Below are 21,354 nucleotides of genomic sequence, written 5' to 3'. Positions count from 1 at the left end.
ATAAAATTTTCATTTTATATTTAAAATGAATCATATTAATAAATTTATTATTTTTTAAAAAAACAAAAAGTTAAAATTATCTACTATTAAGGTAATAAAGAAATTGAATGTGTTATAGCTCTTTTACCACGCCCCTGCACTTTGGAAAATAGAACTAAAAAAACGTACCATATGTGTTTTTTACTCTAATTTCTATTTCAATACTGAAATTATAATTTAATCTTTTTTAATAGTATTATAGTTAAACTTTACTGACTGAATGACTCTTATGACCGTCTATATGGATGGCCACATTATCAATTGAACTCCAAATATTTGTGCAAATTAAAACCAATTCATTTTTGAAAGACTTTGTTAAACTTAAGACAAGACAGGTTTTTACTTGAAGATTATAAACTGTACAACATTTTTAACAGTAAAGTATTTGTTAATTTCTTTGATCAAAAATGTGTTCTATGACACTAACATTTTTTTAGTCAATTTTTATGTAAAGTACGGTAAATATTTAATAGGACATTTTGTTTTAATTGCATTTTTGAGGGGTTTTAATAAACATGCGCAGTTTACCAAAACACATTATATGATAAGTTAATAATAAATATAAAATTGTATTTTGATTTTTTCATAGTTACAGTGGTGAAAGGTTATTGGTTTATTTAAATTACCAACTTTACCAATATATACGATTGTTTATTTAAATTATAAGAAACCACCACATTAATAATACTTATCCAATTATTTAAAAACTTATAAAAATATTAAACCCTAAAAACGTTTTTTAGAATTTTTAAATTCTAATTACACTTTTTTTTATAATAGGGGGCGCCAAATTTTAATTTTGCCAATACCATAAAAAAAATACTTTAACCGGCCCTTATTAAATTAAACTATTTGTTTTTATATCATAATATAACCTGCTCTGATTTACAAGATCTACTGATTACATTTCTTATCATTTGTTAATGAACTCAAATAACTTTATTACAAAGAGAAATCGATCGTAAAAAGAAAACAAGAAAACTGACGTTAGTTAAAAAGTTAAAGATTGCAAATTTTATAAAATAGCACATGTGCAAACGCAAAACCTTTTTTTTATAACAAATATGGTTAAAGCCTGGCAAAAAATCGGCGAAATTAGCAAAGTTGGCCAATCTTAAAACAAGCATGTCTAACTATTGGTTGATGACTAGCATCTCTGGCGCGGTAGTGCCGGTTATCAACCAATGAATCCCTTGCATGGACAATCAATGGCTAGTGTACTGTGTAGTGTATTAGGTATTTATTTTTTTATAGATTTAGTGTGTCAAGTCTTTATTTAGATAGAGATTTTAAAGATAATTCATAAATTTAGGTTGAAAATTAAAAATATCTCAATATATATTTACATTAACTTTCAAAATTCTCAGGCTAAAAAAGAAAGATAATAATGGACGTGTAAATTTCAAATGTAAAACTAATTGTATAAAAAAAAGTACCTTATTGGTTTATCGATTATCTTTTTGTCAACTTATTTATCATGATTTGAAAATTACGAAGAATGTTAAAGACACATATATTCTTCCATAAACAAAAAATGTGACTAATTTTTAAAATATTAACATTTTAAAACTCTCACTTCTTTATCTGTTTTTAACTGTATTTTATAGCGTAGACTGAACCAAACGTAAAAATATTCTAGTCTAAACGTTAGTTAGGTTTAATAGTCACCCTAAAAATTTGCTTTGGGAGAGTTTTGGCCGAAAATTAACGCCGTGTATCACCGTCATAAAAATGGTAGTTTGTAAAAAAAAGAACACCTTGAGATTTGGAGTTTGAAAAGAACCTATTCTTAAAACGGTGACATATATAACTTTTTTTACTCCATTTTTAAATAAACAGCTTTGTTTTAGTTATCCGAAATCCGAAAATAGACAGGCGTGCTTTGCTAAGACTTAGGAAGTGCGAAGATCATAAAAGCAATCGTTGATGCATTATAATTTATTATAAAACTACGTATTTAACTATAACCATATTAAGTTATATAACATCAAAACTTCTTTATCGAAAACTTTGCGGCCTTATTGTCTTTTTTGTTTTGACTAATTTAAAATTGTCAACCGTCTTATTGTTGCATGTTTAAAGTATATTTTTGTAAATAAAATAACATTACCAACTCTTAGTTAACAAAAAAATTGTCATTTATTATGGCTTTTAATAAATTTTGTAGTTTACAAACTTTTTGTTGCTTATTTAAAAACATATTGTTTTTTATTTGCTTTTTTTTTAAATTCGCAGTACGCCATGACAAATAATGGAATAACTTTTTTGACACTTTATAAAAACTTTCAATAAAGTGTCAGAATTAATGTCAAACTTAAATTTTTATCTTTCTAAAGTAGTTTTAATTTTAATTTCATAAAAACAAGGTTTAAGAAAAAAAATGTTTTTATTTCAAAAAAAATCATTAAAGTTAAATTGAAAATAATATAATTCTTACAAACAACATTTTTATGTTTTTTAAAAGCAAAGAAAGTTTAAATAGAAATGAATCCAGAAAAGTGTGGTGGATACAATGCGCATTTTTTACATGAACTTTTAGACGAATATGAATGCCCTGTGTGTATAATGGCTCTTCGTGAACCTGTTATAACACTGTGTGGTCATCGACTTTGTTTTTCATGCTCAGAAGAAATGAAAAAAAGGTACTGCAATAAGTTTAAAGTAACTTAATGTAATATACATATATATATATATATATATATATATATATATATATATATATATATATATATATATATATATATATATATATATATTTATATATATATATATATTTATATATATTTATATATATATATATATATATATATATATATATATATATATATATATATATATATATATATATATATATATATATATATATATATATATATATATGTATATATATATATAAGATAGGGAGAGAGAGAGAGAGAGAGAGAGAGAGAGAGAGAGAGTAAAAGAAAGAGAGAGAGTGAGAGAAAGGCAATTTGTTACTATGCATTCCATACACCTTTTACTTCGCTGACGTAATTTTTGATACCTAGTTATCAAAAGTAATTATAAAAAAAAAAACTTTTTCTTTTTTAGAAACAATGGAGTGTTGATTTGCCCATTAGACAAAACTATTTTAAATTCTGAGAAGGTTACTTTATTTTTCAAATTAAAATAATTTTGTCTATTTAAATAAAAGATATATATTATTTTTTTTAAGAATGCTTTTTAAGAAAAGTTGATAAAAATTTTTTTTTCTATAGGTCTTTCCTGATAAATTTACTGAAAGAGCTATTCTGCAATTGAAAGTTAAATGCGATAACTTTTTGAAAGGTTGTCAATGGACCGGAGAACTAAAAACAATTAATGTATGTTTTTCAAATTTTTTTGTAAAATGTATAATACTTAACCCTAGGTTTTTTCAAACATATAAACTTTTCAGCAGAATTTTTCACAATTTTTTACTTATTACTTTTTATTATTTATTATTACTTTCTTATTTTTGAAATTAAGTTATAAAACGTAAATTAATAGTTTAATTATAAACTATCGAAGATCGTGATTTTCTGACTCAGCAAAGTAATTTAGCTATTTGAGTCACTAAGAAAAGTACAACGATGCAATAATAAATTTAAAGGGCAAGGGGTGTAATGCAAGAAGCAAACTTGAGTGAAGTATGACAATACTTTGAAGTCTATTTTGTCAGGTTAGTTTAAAAAAAAGCTTGAGCAATTGTATAAACTAAACTTGAAAATTTAAACATCGAGCTTGAAAAAGTCATACTTAAAAAACTTAAATGGTGTTGATTTGATTAACGCAAATTACCTATATATTTTCAAATTATATATAAGAACTGTATACTTTAAAGTAATAACTTACAAAAGTATACTAAAAGTTGTTACAAAAATAACAATTTCTACTTTTATATTTTTTAAAAATATATTGTACACATATACTTACAGAAAACAATGTATCAAAAGACTTTTTAAAAATATAAACATTAATCTATTGAATTAGAAGTAGTTATTATGTACCTTAATAATACACATAACATAAAAGACAAAATGATTAAAAAAATCATGTTTTTAAATTGGAGGGAAGCCCCGGACACATAGTTTAATTATGATTTTATCTCTTTATTACCCTTGTAACACAAATATTATATATAAATAGTTAGCATTAAAACGTTCTCAACACTTAAAAAAAAATTGCCTTTAAAAATCGTTTTTGATATATAAAAAACGGGAATGAAAGTGTAAATATTTAGAAATATAAACATTAGCTTTTAACTAATGAAAATAAACACTTGAAAATCATTTTTTTTTATCAGAAAGTCTTTTTATTAGAAATAAATGATTTAATGTTATGGGTTTGTGTATTATATTAAATATATTATTGTTGATGTAAAGAAGTAGCTCATATTAAGTATTTAAATTGGTTAAGTTGGCCATCCTCCAAACATGTGTCCTATACAACCCAATCATATCTCATTAACAAATACTAGTTTTCAAACTAGTATATACTTTAGTATTTAACGAGTTTTTTTAAATAAAATTGTAAATAAAAATTTATCTTTAATCAATAAAAGATTATAAGTTTACATAAAAGATATATTAATATGTGAATCAAATATGATGATACGGTGCTCTTTTGGTTGTGGGAAGCAACCTTGCACTGCCAGCCAATCGCTTCGGCATATTTTATTTGATAATTTGCGTATGCTAAATTCTTACTAAAATAATATTTATATAGTATTTAAAATCACATAGCTTCTTTATTTTAACCTGTACATTAAGTGTCCAGAATTACCCGCCATCCTGAGCGGTACTTTCAGCTCCCAGCGGGTATTTGTTTTTAAAAGTTACGTTCTAAATGCATTTTAAATGTCTTTATAACGTTTTCTAAACATGCTTCCTTAAAGAAAGTTTAAAATACGTTTAAAAAACGTTAAAAAGGCATTTAAAACGTAACTTCTAACTAAAAACAAATGCCCGTTGGGCTAATAATACTTCATCATATATGTTATGCGGTTATCAGCAAAGCAATATGTTGAACACAAGATTGTTAATATTTATTTTTCTTGTTAAAAATATTTTTATTTAAAAAAGAAAGTTCAAATCCAACAAGGTTGCAAGCAACCACTAATTATGTTGGTTGATAACAGATAACAAAAAGACAGATAAATAGCAAGAAAGTGATTGACTGAAGAAATAAAAACTTGAAGCCATAAAGCAAAGATGAAGATAAAACATATTTTTAAAGGACGGATGTTCAAGAAAAAAAATAAATGAATAGAAGTTATTTAAGCATAAAGAAACACTTACAGTAAATGAGTCTAATATATTTAAATGATAAGTTACGCAAGATTGCGTTTTGATTGATTGAACAAGTAATAATAGCTTGCAAGATTGCGTTTTGATTGATTGAACAAGTAATAATTGCTTGCAAGATTAGCAAACACAGCACTGTTTGTAAAAAAAAGAAAAAAAGAGATCTAGTCTTTTAACAAATTGTCAGAGGCTCATGCTTTGCAGTTTGAGCAGGTTTTAGCAGTTTAGAGCAGGTTCAACAATATTTATAATGCGTCTTTAGACTATGGCTGTCAGATAGAAAACATAAATAAACGAAGTAAAGGTCAAATGTGGCAACATTGTCTATACAAGGATAAGTTAGATATATCTGGTTGTCGAGAATAGAATCCGTTGAAAGAAAATGGATTAAAAGTAGTTAAATTTTATCTAATGCGCGACAGAAGCTTTCTGTTATCAAATTAACTGTATAACGATTAACAAGTTAGTTGCAAAACGAGAGGATCAAAACTCTTATACGTCAAAGCAAGTTGTTAGACTCAAGATAACTTTTTAGAAGTTTGTTAGTTAAAGATTTTTAAACTTTTTAAATTATAGCGTTAGAAATAAAATAAGAAACCAATGAGAAAAAAATAAAAATAGTGGAGAAACCAATTTGTTTATAAAAACTAATAAAAAGAAAAAAGTATGTATCGTTTAATCAATATTGGAACCAAGTTTACACTAATGCAGAAAAACTTAGTACCTTGTTGATCGACGATATAATTTCACAATGAATCATTGTGAAGGAAATGTAGGAAATCAAGGAAATGTATTTTGCAATTTTTAAATTAAAGTACGTTTAGCTGTTTACTTCTACCATCTGCCTAGTCTCTGATACGTGTGTAGGCTTTTTTTATTTTGTTTTTCATTAAAGGCTCAAACTTTCTACATTGTTTTGGCTTCATTTAAAATATCTCCTTTATTTCATACATATAATTTCTTCATAGGTTTGTTTATATGTTGACCAGAGCCATTCGTTTGTTGCAAAAATATTTTCATTAAAGATTCTAACCCAATTTTAATTGGAATGCGTGTTTTGTAATATTATTTAACTAAAAAAATTTGGCATTGATGTCGAAGAAATTGATGACGGCTGTGCAGTTTAGCCCTAATGATAAATCTTAAAATGTTTTTGTCATTTTAAATTCTGATAGGTTGATATAAGATTTATTATTAGGATATAGCCTTTTGTTTTTGAACGCAAAAAAACAGGCTTATTTTCTTCTGGTATAGCACTTGCCACTTTTTTATAAACCTTTAATTAAACTTGGAAAATTAGCTTGATTGGAAATCAGGAAAATTAAAATATTTGCGTTTGATGTTTCGTAGTACATTTTTAATACGGTTTTACAAGTACGAATAACGTCATAATATAGTCCAATGTCCAGTGGCTGTAAAATATGAGATAAAATAACAGGTAGGCAGACCACTCGTACGTTGATTTCTTAAATTTAATGACACATGAGTGTTGTGAATACAATACAAGAATGTTTTATTCGCCAATCCCTTTAACTGCCGGTATGAACAGCCGTTCCAACCACTTAATAAATTGCAATTTCTCCATCCATCCTATAACTAATTATGTCTCTTTTGGAACGTTTTTTAATTATGATTGATTTAAATTTCCTTTTGATTTATAAACGATGAAAGGAAGTAAGTAAAAGCCTGATGCACTAATGCATTTGTTTATAATGTAATCATAAACAAATAAAAAAGTAGAAAGCGCGCTCTTTAAATAGTTTAAGAGCAACCCATAACCTTATTCTTTTAAACACTCAAAAAGTTGAATCAATAACTTTTCAGTTGTAACGGAAAAAGCTAGTGACCTTCTAATTATGTTTTGACTTTGATTTTTTTTATTTTTATTTCTATCAATCAATGTTAATTTTGGTACATTAAACTTGTAAAATATTTTGTTGATAGTTTTTTTATTTTTCATATCAGTTTGCAGTTCGAATATAAAAAGGAAGTAAATCGTTTGTTTATTTATTACTGACAGAAATAATTAAAGAAATAAACGCTCATTGATTACTTCTTGACTCGAATAATAGATAATTGTTTATTTACTATAGATCGACATAAGTACAGTATCACCTTTTTTAAACTTTAACAAATAACTTCCTTGTTTTAAAACATAATAAAACAAAAATATTACCAATATATTTAGGGTAAAAAACTCTTCTTAACCGTATTTTAACAATTTTAACTAGTTTATTATTAAAAACTTAGGGAGTTTTAAATTAGTAACTAATTTTTTTTTCAAATTGGTTCACCAAAAAACCCTTTTACTCTCACAAAAAAGTCTTCAAACAAAAATATTTTTTTACATGCTGTGAAATAGGTAATCCTACTCTATATTGATCTGCTTTTGCATTATATAGTATTTTTGCATTACAGTATTTTTTAAATAAATTGAATAAAACATAAGTAAATAATTAACATATCTAAACAATTACTTTTGGCTGAATAAACTTATTTATATTTTAATAATCTTTTTTTTCACTTGACCGGAACTTCTCATCAAGTTTTAATTTTTTTTTGTTAGGTTATCAATATACTTGCGTAGTGCTGTGTATGTAATAACGCTCTTCTTTTGAGGTACAGGTGATAGTGTTGCGAGTTTAAGCCCTCCTAAGGGAGATGTTGTAAGCTTTAATATTTTGTTATAAGAAGGTCATTATTTTTACGCTTGTACAAATTATTTTCACCATGCAATGTCGCTCAAATTATTTGTACGTTCGGAACGAATAATGATTACATAAAAATGACCATATTTGTACATAAAAAAAACATTTTTAATCTTTTTGTCTTCTCGATTTAATAGTGTCCTGTGGATGTCATAAGCTTCTAGTTTTATGGCGCAGCTAATGGAGTTGCGGAATCAGTTTCTCCTCAGGAGTCTGTTTTTATTTTTAATGTTTTTTCATTGATTATAATTTAAAAAATGTTGGCATTATATTGGAATTTATAAATAGCCAATATTGTAAACCAAATTTGGCTATATATATAAAAATTAAAATATTTTATAATGGTGGTTAAATGTTAACAATATTATAATATTGGGATAAATAAAGTACTAATAACGCATTAATATTGCTTGCTACAAGTAAACATAACCACAATTCTCCTTTTACGATTTTTTTCTTTTGTCTGAACCACTGTTTAATTATAATATTGCGACATATATACGGCATATATATTGCGATATATGCGAAATACTGCGACATATTTATTGCGACAATATCAATGCTGCATAACAATAACAATATTACGCATTGTTAAATACTGTAATTAGTTGTAAAGACTAAAAGTAGAAAAGGAAATATTGCAAAAACTTTGCCTGTAATAGAATCTTTTTTCTACTGAAAACAAGTAGATAAAATTTTAAATTTAAATTTAATAGTTTAGTAAATTAAAGATTGACAGGTATGATTCGGCTATATTTTTGGAATTTTAGTTAAAGAGAGCCAAAGAAGACTTTCAAAACTGAATCGTAATGAGTCAATAGAATTTTTTGGTTTTGTTAAAAAAAAAGTATTAAGGCAAGTAAATTTTTTGGAAAATCTAAGACAATATTTTAATGTCACTATTGTGAGAAGAACATGAAACGTTGTTCCCTTAACATGGACAAGATGAGGAGTTTCTAAAACAGTTGTGAACACACCTTGGCCAATGAGAACAAGCAGACAAAGTTTTTAATAAAAGACATTCAATTATCTAGCAGTTTAAAAAAAAATTTTTATTTAAACTGCATTAAAAATAAATCAGGCTGAGAAGCTAATCCCATTCTGTTGCACAAATATACTTGAAAATTATTACTTTTAGATTTTTGAGATGATTAGAAGTGGTAGACCTAACTTTGATTTTTGATTTATATTTTAATTTTTAAGTATATTAGTAGCTATATATTTTTAAGTATATTAAGTGAAGCGGAGCTCAAATTATATACTCCATTTCAGTTATTTTTGACTATGTTGGTTATTTTTTTATTTACCTCTTCGAATTCGTTAAGAACGGGACCCTATTCCCCCGACCAACACACACATTCTGTATTTTTAAATCTTTAGTATACACAGACAACATTAAAAAAACTTAAAAAAGAATACAAAGATTTTTTCATATATTATTCTTACAGATGCAAGGCCATTGTCTCATCAATTTGACACAGATCTGGTTTTTTGGCCATCAGGTTTTTGCGTCTGTCAGTGTAACTATATTGTGATAAATATGTCTTTCATACGTGTATCTATGATTAATAATTAATATACTATCATAATTCGTACAATGTAGTTTAAAATAGCTGACAAACTGTGTACTGTGTACAGCACCAGTGTCTTTGTCAATATAACTGTTTTTGGTATCAGTACAAATGCAAATTACCTAATCATATAACCATAAAACTTCAATAGGATGTAAACATGTTGGGCCTAATCAACTTCCTTTAAAGATAGGCTTTGAACTACGCCTAATAAGTGGTCATTCTTTACTTTATCATCTAGTGATACACTAATGGCGATTCTTTTAAAGATTCAAATAAAATATAATTCTTACCCATGATCATTTTATCTACAATTTTACTTTCAAAATAAACAATGAGAAGCTTTTCCTTAGGATGACTCATTCCTCTTAAAGTCATCATTTTGTTTAATGCAGTTTAATCTTTTTAATGGTGCAAGAATCGTGACATAGGACCGTTTTGAAGATCAACACTGCCAGCTTTTAAAGCACAATTAAGTATAGACAGGTGTGATATGATACAACATTAAACCACTTGTTGGTTATTGAAGTAGAATTATTTATTTTTTTCTCACTCATTGTAAGATTAATTTTTCTGAGAACTAGGACCTAACCCAAGTTTGATTTATTTATAGGTTATTGTTTTTTTTTTTTATTTGTAAATTTATGTAAAGTTTTTATTATAAAATACTGGTTTTAACAAAAATTAAATAAGAAAAAAAATAAAAAAATTAAAAAAAATTTTTTTTTTCATCTAGAACTTCTCAAACATGCCCCAATATTGGTCTAAATATAAATCTAGTTAAGTGCCAAATTTAGTTCCTAAATATGAGACTAATATTAGTCCCATTTTTTTACTACTATTGGCAACATATGTTGCTGTTAACATTCGAGTAGTAAGTAGAAACATACACCAAAGTGTTCTTGATCAATAATGCACCAATCAGTGCACTATTACGTTAACATCGTTTTTTATCATTTTTACTTCACAATGTTCTTCTAATTACTAACAAGATAGAAAAACATATGATTTATTAGACAAAAAAAGAATTAATTATTATAATCAGTGTCGATATTTTCATTTTCAATACATTGTCTATCTGGATTAATCGTTGACACCGTTGAGATTTTTTGGAACTCCATTCCTGTCTGCAACTTGAGCAAGAAAACAGCTCATCCGATCTCTGATTTCTTTATCTGTATATTTTTTAAACTTCTGTTGTACAGCAGCTGTAAGGCAAAAGTAATTTATTAGATATTATTTAGCATACTATATATAGTATCTTTATTCAGCTATTCAGAATCTAAATTAACTAATATTAATATATATATAAATATAAACATATATACATATATATATATATATATATATATATATATATATATATATATATATATATATATATATATATATATATATATATATATATATACTATATATATATATATATATATATATATATATATATATATATATATATATATATATATATATACATATATATATATATATATATATATATATATATATATATATATATATATATATATATATATAAATATATATATATAAATTTCGCCGTTTGATAATAATTACAATAACGAAGTAAATAAATAAAAATTTGCATGGCAGGAGCCAAAAGTAGACTATAGTTGTCTTATCACTAAGCCCCGTAATATATACCATTCATAGCATAGCTTTTAAAAACCCTCTAAGAAAATACAAAATCCTTCAAATATTGATTAAATTTTCTTAAAAATTAAATTTTAATAAAGAAAAAAAGAAAAAAAGAAATAAAAAAATAAAAAAAAACAAAAAAATTTATTTTTTATATTTTATCCTCCAACTTCTTTACTTTTATTTTTAAATTTCTTTTGTTAGATGGAGAATAATTTAAAAAAAAAAAATTAATTATTACATAAAAAAAAAATAAAATAAAAAAAAATATAGATATCAAAAACAAAAAGATAAAAAGTGTATACACACATTCACATTTAAATACATGGCAAACAATTAGAGGTACATTTTACATAAGATTTTAAGAATAAATAGTATAAACTTTTTTACATCCTCGGGAATAAACAAATGATAAAATTTAATCGTGTTAAAATTTACAATAGAATTTTTTTTTTTCATAGGTATATACATAAAATTAATAAGTATATCCGTAATTATATAAATAAAATCATATGAGTTATAATTATATAATTCAAAGTCATACGAAAATATATACACTAACTTTACCCACGAAACAAACAATATTGGCGCAATATTGTAAACTATATTGCGCAAATATTACCATGTAAACACATTGCCAATATTGGCCAATATTGGCGGTACAATAATGGGCCAATATTGTACCCCTAATATTGACTAATATTGGCAAAATATTCACATTGCAATATTGGCGTGATAATGTTTACAATATTGCGCTATTGTTATAAATAATATTTCGCCAATATTGGAGATATAATACTGGGCAATATTGGCTTAATATAGTTGCCAATATTGTAAATTATATAAGGCCAATATTGAGTATTTTTGCTTAAGAATTTTCATTATTGAAAATTAATAAAAAACAATATTGTCTTGAAAAACTTTTAGGAATTAAAGTTTATAACAGCTTTCTTGTTTACATGCGGGTGTGGTGTAGTGGTAAAGCGCTCGCTTCATAAGCGAGAGGTTCCAAGTTCGATCCCCACCACTTCCCTGGTAGTACCGCGCTCAACTTGTTTCTCCGCGCAGCGGCCTTGTTCATCAAGTTTCGTTTTTCGGAGTTATAGAGTTGAGAGAGGGTTATAACCACTATTAAGTAGCCTCCTCATCTGTAGTGGTCTTCCCAGTGAATAACAAAAAGGTGAATAACAAAAAAAAAATGATGATATAGTACCAGGTTGCATTATTCTTTTGAGTTAAACAGGTTATAGCCTAGGAGACGATTATGATCATATAACGCTTTAAGAAAAAAAAATTTCTTTAAATCGTTAAATTTGATATAAAGTTATAAGATATAAAGTTCTCTAAAACCAAAATATAACAAACTAAAATCAAGGCTATATATATTTAGGTACAAAAAATACGCACAGTATCGGACAAAACGAGTGCAACCAAATAATGCTAATTTAGTTTCTTTATATAAAAGTGGTGCATTTTTTCAATTTAGAGAAATAACTATGTAATTGTTTAGAGACAAAATTCTTCAAGTTTTATTCATCACAAAGTTCATTATTTGTACACGAAAATTAAGAAAATTAATCAAAAGTGTTAAAAAAAGTTGATTTCCTTCTGGACAAATCAAGTGCAACTCAGCAAAATGTTGACCAAGCTGTATTTTGCTATCAATATTTCGTGGCGAATCCTTTGTTGTCGATCACAGCATTGCATCTTCGAGGCATAGATTCGATCAGGTGATCAATGAAACTTAGTGGATTCGCTGACCAGGTCTTTTGGATTTGTTTAAACAGTTGATCCTTATTACGAACACCTTCACGATTAATTCTGCGGTTGACGAACTCCCACAGGTTCTCAATAGGGTTGAGATCCGGAGATTGAGGCGGCCAATCCATCACCGATAGGTGGTTGTCTTGAAACCACTGCTTGACTACTTTTTCAGTGTGTTTCGGATCGTTGTCTTGCTGAAAAACCCATTTTATTGGCATATTTCATTCAGCATGAGGTAACATAACATCTTTCAGGATATTTTTATACACGAAACGGTCCATTATTCAATCGTTTCGATGTAGTGAACCTAGACCGTTAGCAGAAAAACACCGCCAGACCATTACATTGCCTCCACCATGCTTCAAGGTCTTATGGCAGTAACGTAAATCGAGGCGTTTTCCGGCCGGTCGACGTACACGGCAAATGCCATCGCTCCCAATGATGTTGAACTTCGATTCATCACTGAAGAGGACAGTTCGCCATTTCTGCACATTCCAGTCAATATGAGATGTAGCAAACAGGAGTCTTTTCTTCTGGTTTTTTAGTAAAATCAGAGGTTTCTTTGCAGGGCGTCGAGAAAACAATCCGGCTTCAACAGCACCTCTTCTGATTGTTCGGTCCGATACAGGCAGCTCTATTTGCTTTTGTATCTCGACTGATGATATCCAGGGATCCTTCTTGACGGATCTGACGATCATAGAATCCTCTCTAGAAGTGGTGGAACGCGGTCGTCCACCTTTGTTATCTGCTGCCAACTTCCCCGTAGAACGATATTTGGAACATAGTCTTGATACGGTCCATTTTTTCACGCGATATTTATCACAAATACTTTTTTGTGACATTCCACTTACGTAATCGCCAATAATTTTTTTTCTTAGTTCCAATCCAAGACTGTCGGGAGCCATTTTTGCACTTGAAGTCATAAAAATAATAAAAATAAATAATCACGCTTCTCAAGGCTTACCGTGTTACATTTACCTTGTGATGATACAATAATGCTCTGTGGAACACAACGTCTTGGTTGGATGTGGACTGTATTGATGTAATGAAACACTTGTTGAATTTCGCTTCTTGTATTGATGTTCTTCGATAAAACACTTTGATAAAACTCACTTCAATAAACTGTCTTGATAATGCTGACTGATTGACCTCCATATACTGACTGAATTACATGTCGATTTACATGTCTCTTATATAGTAAAATGAACCTGTGTGAACCTGTTCTGGAAGATTCTAGATGCTTCTTTTCGATACTTTTGGAAGCTTCTGAATGCGTCTGGATGCTTCTGAATGTTTCTGGATACTTCTAGATGCTACGGGATGCTTCCAGATGCTTCTTCTGGAAACTTCTGGAAGCTTCTGCATGCTTCTGGAAACTTCTGGAAACTTCTGGATACTTCCTTTAATTATTAAAAAACTTCCGTGACGTTGACACGGACTAGATTTAGGAAAATGAAACAAACCAAAAAAGTTGCACTTGTTTTTTCCGCTGCAAAATGGCACTTGTCAACGAAATTCTGCCTGTGTGCTGTCACTTGTCAGCTGATTGCTCATGTCATGGCGTGCTATGACTCCAGGCTCCTGAAATGTTTGCTGTGGTAGTATAGTTCGTTTTGTTTTTAAGACATGTAAAATTAGGAACACTTTTTAGCATTGTTCGATGTTGGTTGCAAATGTTTTGTCCAATACTGTATATATATATATATATATATATATATATATATATATATATATATATATATATATATATATATATGTATATATATACTTATTTATTTATTTATTTATAAACAATTGCATTAAACTCTCACTTTCAGATAGTGGGCATTGACTTTCATTACTTTGCTGATATTTTATTGCTCAATATTGGACGTTGCTAAGTTGTTCAATCAGCTGATTGCTCATGTCATGGCGTGCTATGACTCCAGGCTCCTGAAATGTTTGCTGTGGTAGTATAGTTCGTTTTGTTTTTAAGACATGTAAAATTAGGAACACTTTTTAGCATTGTTCGATGTTGGTTGCAAATGTTTTGTCCAATACTGTATATATATATATATAGATATATATATATATATATATATATATATATATATATATATATATATATATATATATATATATATATATGTATATATATACTTATTTATTTATTTATTTATAAACAATTGCATTAAACTCTCACTTTCAGATAGTGGGCATTGACTTTCATTACTTTGCTGATATTTTATTGCTCAATATTGGACGTTGCTAAGTTGTGGTTCTATTTTTTCTTCCGCCATCTCTTTCATTGGCCGTGGCCAGTAACATGCCAATTCTTTCTTTAATACTTTGTCAGTAGCAACTTAAAATTGAACGAATACAACGTATTTCACGTATTATTATTGTAAAATAATAAGCTTTTACTAAAATATTTCTTTATTAAAAAGAAATAGGATGTAGAACACAAAATTGTGCCTTACCTATAATGACATTTTTTTCCTTTCATACATTGAGTATAACAAACACACTCTTTTAGCCAATAGATGTATTAAAATTGTTAGTTGATAAGCCGTTGTTGCTTGTAATCATCTCCTCCATCCAAATCAAGGAAGTTCATTTAAAATGAACAAAAAAACAAATGAAATATAATTGATTTTAATAAAGTTTAATGGTTCCTCACAAGTGTGTGATTTAGACGGGTTTCCATGATGTGATTTTTTTATTAAAATTTGATATTATGGAAGAGTAAAAGCAACTTGTTACAAATAGAGGCAACTCCTTAGGTCAATCTATATTACAGATCAGGATCGATTTTTTTAATAAAATTTATATAAAGTAATAAAGTTAAAGTCTCCAAAAATAAATATAGTTTTGTTTTCTTTAGACAGTTTTAATAGTTAAGGATTGATATCGGATGCATTAAAGTCATCCAACGATATTCTTGGATACCTGTATTCACAGCGAATGATGTTGTTAGATTTTTTTGTGTTTACTATATCAATAAAAATGGATTCTAATTCTTTTGCTTTATATATAGTCAGATCATTTTTTTGTTTATACGCAAATTTTTTATTGATATACAATGTTGCACCTCCAACATGAGATTTAGTTGGCATTTGTTCATACGAAAACCCAATTAAAGAGATGTTAGTAAAAGGGCTCAATTTTTAATAGTTTAGATTCGAATATTCCTATTGTGTCAAATTCAATTTTTTTAACGATCAAATTTTCAAAACGATCAAAGTTTTTTGTGAGAGATGTAATGTTGAGATGAAGGATTTAAACGACGATTTGTTACTTGTAATATGATTTAGATTATCGGTATATCTTTAGATCTGTTGACATTTGATGTATTGGTACTGTCAGTATCATTAATCCAATTTCGTTATGGTCAAAAATATATGCATCCTAACAAGCCTATTTATTATGGGCAATAACTAATTTTGTTTTGTGGGTTTAACTGTCAATGTTACCCTTATATTAGGTAGCATTCACAGTAGTATGTTTTATGCTGTAAATGTTAAAGTTACATCATGAGGGGTAAAGTTATCATTGGAATTTTGATAAACAATAAAATAGAGGAAACATTATTAATGTATATTAGTACTAACCTACGTTTTTGCCTAAAAAATAAGCAGCATTAAAAGTTATAAAATTGCAATAAAGATGTAATATTATATTATTTTTTGAAATGTATCAACTACTCGGTGTAGGTAAGGCAATTTTTAAATATAATAGCGTCTGTTTGATATTTTGCTAACTACGACATATTTCCGTTAAATGTCTATCAATTATGAAAAGACGAAAAAAGTTGAAATGATAAATTTGCAGTATCATAAAAAAAAAATGTTTGTAGCGAAAAAAAGCAGACCTAAAATTCTTATGTAAAACAATAAAAAATCTTCCTAAAACCACAATCGCTTGTCCAACGCCATGAGCGAAAGTTATCCAAAGACTCCAAAAAGGTTTTTTTAGAGTAGTAAAAATGTTTTGAAAACTATATAAAAAAAAAAAGTTTTTTTTAATATTAAAAAAACCTGAAGCAAAAAAAAATATATAACATCTATAGCTCTTGTTTAGACATAAAACGCTGAAAAAAATCATGCTAATTCTAAATAAAAGTATTCAAATAACTTCTAAATTACCTTAACTACGCCAAGTAGCTTCAGTGCTAGTAATGTCTATTTAAAAATATAAAGAGTATGTTATTTTACGATTAAAAACATTTTCTTTAAGAATTGTTATTCTTTTAAGTTCTACATCACATTAATGACTCAAAATTTGATTACAACAAAATCCTGCAGAGCTGTAATTTTTTGTTGGATTTCTTTGTTAGAAATTTTTTAGTGTTTAGTTTAATTTCAGAAACAACAAAATAATATTTTACATCTTCAGGTTTTAATATTAGACGGTGGACCATTTAGAGTTGAAGAAAAAGTTTTAGAGTTTGGATGACACAAGTTGACTTTGTTTAAATTGGTTTTTATTTTATAATATCGGATGAGGTCACCTCTAATTCTTCTTTCTATTCAAGACTTTCTAGCCTTAATCTAGATAAACGTTCTTCATATGACTTGTGCTTGAGAGCTGGTAGCTCTATGCTGAACTTTTTCAAATTTTTTTATTTCATTTTTTAAATGTTGATTCCAGACTGGTGCACAAAATTCCAATTCAGGTCTAACATAAGTTGTATATAGTTTAGTATGAGTCATTTGACCAGAATTTAAATGTCTGCTTTAGTTTACCTAGTTTTGAATGAGTTTTATTGGTTATTGTAATATTTTTCCACTTCTTCTCATAATGCAATCTGTTTTAAATTGATTCTCATAATACAAGCTTTAATCGATTACAACCACTTCTTCTCGAATCATTCTGTAAATGCTGAATTAAAAAGATGGTAAATGATATACATAATTAATTATTCTCAAAAATCAGAATATTCACAAAGTTGAATAAGTTACCCCCTACCCCATACAAATAATATTCAATAAATATCTACATATATTGCCGAACTTAATCTTTTTAGTAGTGATAGTAGTGCCCCATCGAGCGTGTTTGACACGGAACTCTTGGCAGCCATTGCAATCAAGGTAGTTTCGAGAAAGTGTTGCAGTATACTTGATCGTATGTAAACGTGAACCAAAGTGTATGAAAATATCTAACATACGTAAACTTTAAATTAAGTAATGCTAAAACATACTGAAATATGTATCAAGTTTTGGAGTTTGACTTTCACTTGAAAATTGCATTGCGTCAAGCTCTCCTTATTTTGATCTACAGCATTTATTTACGTTAAAAAAATCGTTATATAATTTTAAAAACATTCGATTATCAACTTGCCAGCGTGGTCGAGTGGAAAGCGCGCCGAGGTTATTAAACAAATAAGCCGTGTTTCGAACCCTATCACTGTTTACTTTTTTTTTAATTTTTTATTTTATAATTTCAAAATATAAATTACTTTTGAAGTTTTATAGAGGTTGTATACAAACATATGTAACGATATTATACACTTTAATAAACGAAAAGTTTTTAAAAAAGCTAAAGTTTCGTAAAAACATCAAAACACCGAGAGAAAAAAATTGTTGCGTATGTGTCATGATCGAGATACTTGTGTTATTAATGTGCTTAGTGAATTAGTCCTAATAAGCTGCGGATGGTCTGAATTAAAAATTATGTGAAACTTATTAAAGAAAAAACATAACAAGACAATCCTGCTACTCCAGAAGGTGCTGCTGTGGGGGCAAAAAAAAAAGCCTGTAGCTAGAAAAAACTTTTAAAACTTTCTTTTGATATTTAAAAGATTTTTTGGTACCTTGATTATTGGCCAAAACTGTATTGCAGAACTTTTATACAAAGGTAACTCTTCAACGTTTATTAGCACTTTAACTATTGTGGAGATATAAGATGCTGGAGTGCGACTTGCCAATAATATTGCAAACTGGCTTTCAATACCTATATAAAAGTAATTGCCTATCTTACCAAAACTATCGCTCATTTATCGAATGTCAGCACATTGTTTTGTTTGAAATGATGTTTTAACATTTCAAGGTGAAGCATGATATGGAGACAAAATTCTTAATATATTAAGCTATTTTGACAAATATTGTGCTTTAATTTCCATTCAACAAGTGATTCTTTAACGCACCGTGTTATTTTAATTTCCTCATTTTCCTTTTCATCACTAGCTTCTGATGTAAAGTATGTTATATTTGTATCGCTGTGTACCTGATCATCAAAATATGATAAAAAATAATCGAATCCTTTATTAGTAATGCCATTTACACTTATCTCATTGTATTTAATATCGCATGAATCATATTTCTCATTATTAATCATATTAAAAGTACCATCTATTACCTTATTTGTTTTTAAAATTGACACATTGGTTGTAGTGTTATTTGTAACATTAATCTGTGTTACAACGTTTTCCAGACTATTAGCGTCTTTAATATCCTGAAAAACTCGTTAAGCAGCTTTTGTAACAGATTTATATTTTGACAAGCAATTTGAATTACTTCATTTCCTAGCAAGTTACAAACCGGAAAAATCAAAAACTAAACTAATAACAAGAACAATGAAAACATATATCTTTATATATATATATATATATATATATATATATATATAATATATATATATATATATATATATGTATATATATATATATACATATATATATATATATATAAATATATATATGTATATATATATATATATATATATATATATATATATATATATATATATATATATATATATATATATATATATATATATATATATACATATATTATGTTAGTGTATTCTAAAAATAGAGTCCATAATGTTCTTAAAGAACAGAGCAGTAATAAATTAGTAAAAACATTTATCTTTCTTTGACCTTTTACAAACTGTTTTTTCTTCGATAGGATCATCAGGAGATTTCCTGATGATCACATCAGGAATTCATACATTTATTTCATTTATATTTATATCATATATTTGTAATAAAAGCCATATTATTATACATATTAATTAATTATATATATTAGTTAAAAACACCTATTTAGCTTTTCTCTTAAAATACTAGTTTTGCCGTTAATGACTTAAAGACTCCAGAAACCTGATGATACGATGACAGACTTCCTAAAGAACCACCAACTGGTGCGACTTGGAGTCAAATAAAAAAATCAGATAACTGTTTTTTTCCAATGACATTGTCATTATTAAAAAGCATACTCATAGTCATCTTCAATGACATTGAATATACTCATTGTCATCGAAAAAGATATATTAGCGACAAGCCCTTGTTGCTAACTTTAGCAGAAATGTTTTTAATTTTACAATCATTTTAAAATTAAAAAGGTTTTATTAGCTACAAGTATAAATAGTATTTATACTTGTAGCTAATAAATCCTTGCCATAGACAAAACTAAAACATTAAATTAAAAGATTAAATTTAAAACATCCTTTAGATATATCTAACTAAGAAAAATGTGCAACATACCTTAAGTTATGTTAAAATATTGTGATGGATTGAGAGTATTAAAATGAATGTTTTAACCACGCTTAAGGTTAAATCTAAACTACGCAGTTTAGAAGTTACGTAACAGTATTGCTTTTTTTAACAACAAGCCAGTTTTGGATATGTTGGTCGATGTAATTAATATATTCACAATATTGGCACAATATAAATGCGAATCTTAGGCAAATATAAATGCGAATATTTGGCACAATATAAATGCGAATATTTGCCCATATAAACCATATCGGAGCAATTAGCGCTAATATTGCTTGCTACTAGAGTACCTCTGCTTTTTAGGTTTCTTTTAGTTCCTCTCTCCTAACCTCAACTGATATAAGGCTCATATTGCACCGAAGCAAAGAAGCCAATTCATTTAAATTTTTTTATCATTATAAAATCTAATAATTTTATCTTTATCAGCACTGTTACTCATTTTAAGGAAAAATGACTTTTTTTAAAAAATTTGGATAAAAAATAAAAAAGCTTGTGGGATTTATCTTCAAATTTTTTTGTCAGTTTCTCAGGACAGTTATCTCAGTTTCTAAAAGTCATTTTTATGTGGAGGGGAGGGAAAAGGTGAATCGGGTCCTTTACAAAAAAAAGTGCCCCATAGCTCCACCTATACTGATGTGAACTTTTAACTGGGTAAAACTTGTCGAAAAAAGCTTTTTATTTGTTGCTGTTTATACTAATCATAAACTGATAGAACTATAATGCCTACAAATGGAAGAAGATGTTTCAGTGGACATTTTAAAACATAAAGAAAATGTCTGCACTTGTGTTTTTTAAAATTTTGATTCGATATCTTACTGTTTACCATCAGCTAT

General features: G+C 27.4%; 1 protein-coding gene across 3 annotated transcripts in view; it reads left to right on the top strand.

The window, feature by feature from the left end:
• The first annotated feature begins 2,349 nt into the window (after positions 1 to 2,349).
• The window catches only part of LOC136083867 (TNF receptor-associated factor 3-like), a 114,532-nt gene continuing 95,527 nt past the window's right edge, over positions 2,350 to 21,354 (top strand). For 2 of the 3 annotated variants that reach the window (XM_065803773.1, XM_065803772.1), the window contains exons 1-3: positions 2,350 to 2,681; positions 3,112 to 3,166; positions 3,279 to 3,383. In XM_065803773.1, the coding sequence (XP_065659845.1) occupies positions 2,524 to 2,681; positions 3,112 to 3,166; positions 3,279 to 3,383 (318 nt within the window). In that variant the 5' untranslated portion in view covers positions 2,350 to 2,523. The remainder of the gene's footprint in view (positions 2,682 to 3,111; positions 3,167 to 3,278; positions 3,384 to 21,354) is intronic. The other variant, XM_065803774.1, reaches the window with a different exon arrangement.

Source organism: Hydra vulgaris, chromosome 08 (assembly GCF_038396675.1).
Source record: "Hydra vulgaris chromosome 08, alternate assembly HydraT2T_AEP".
NCBI classification, from domain to species: domain Eukaryota; kingdom Metazoa; phylum Cnidaria; class Hydrozoa; order Anthoathecata; family Hydridae; genus Hydra; species Hydra vulgaris.
The sequence above is the reverse complement of the archived record's forward strand: the minus strand, read 5'-3'. Positions and strand labels throughout refer to the sequence as shown.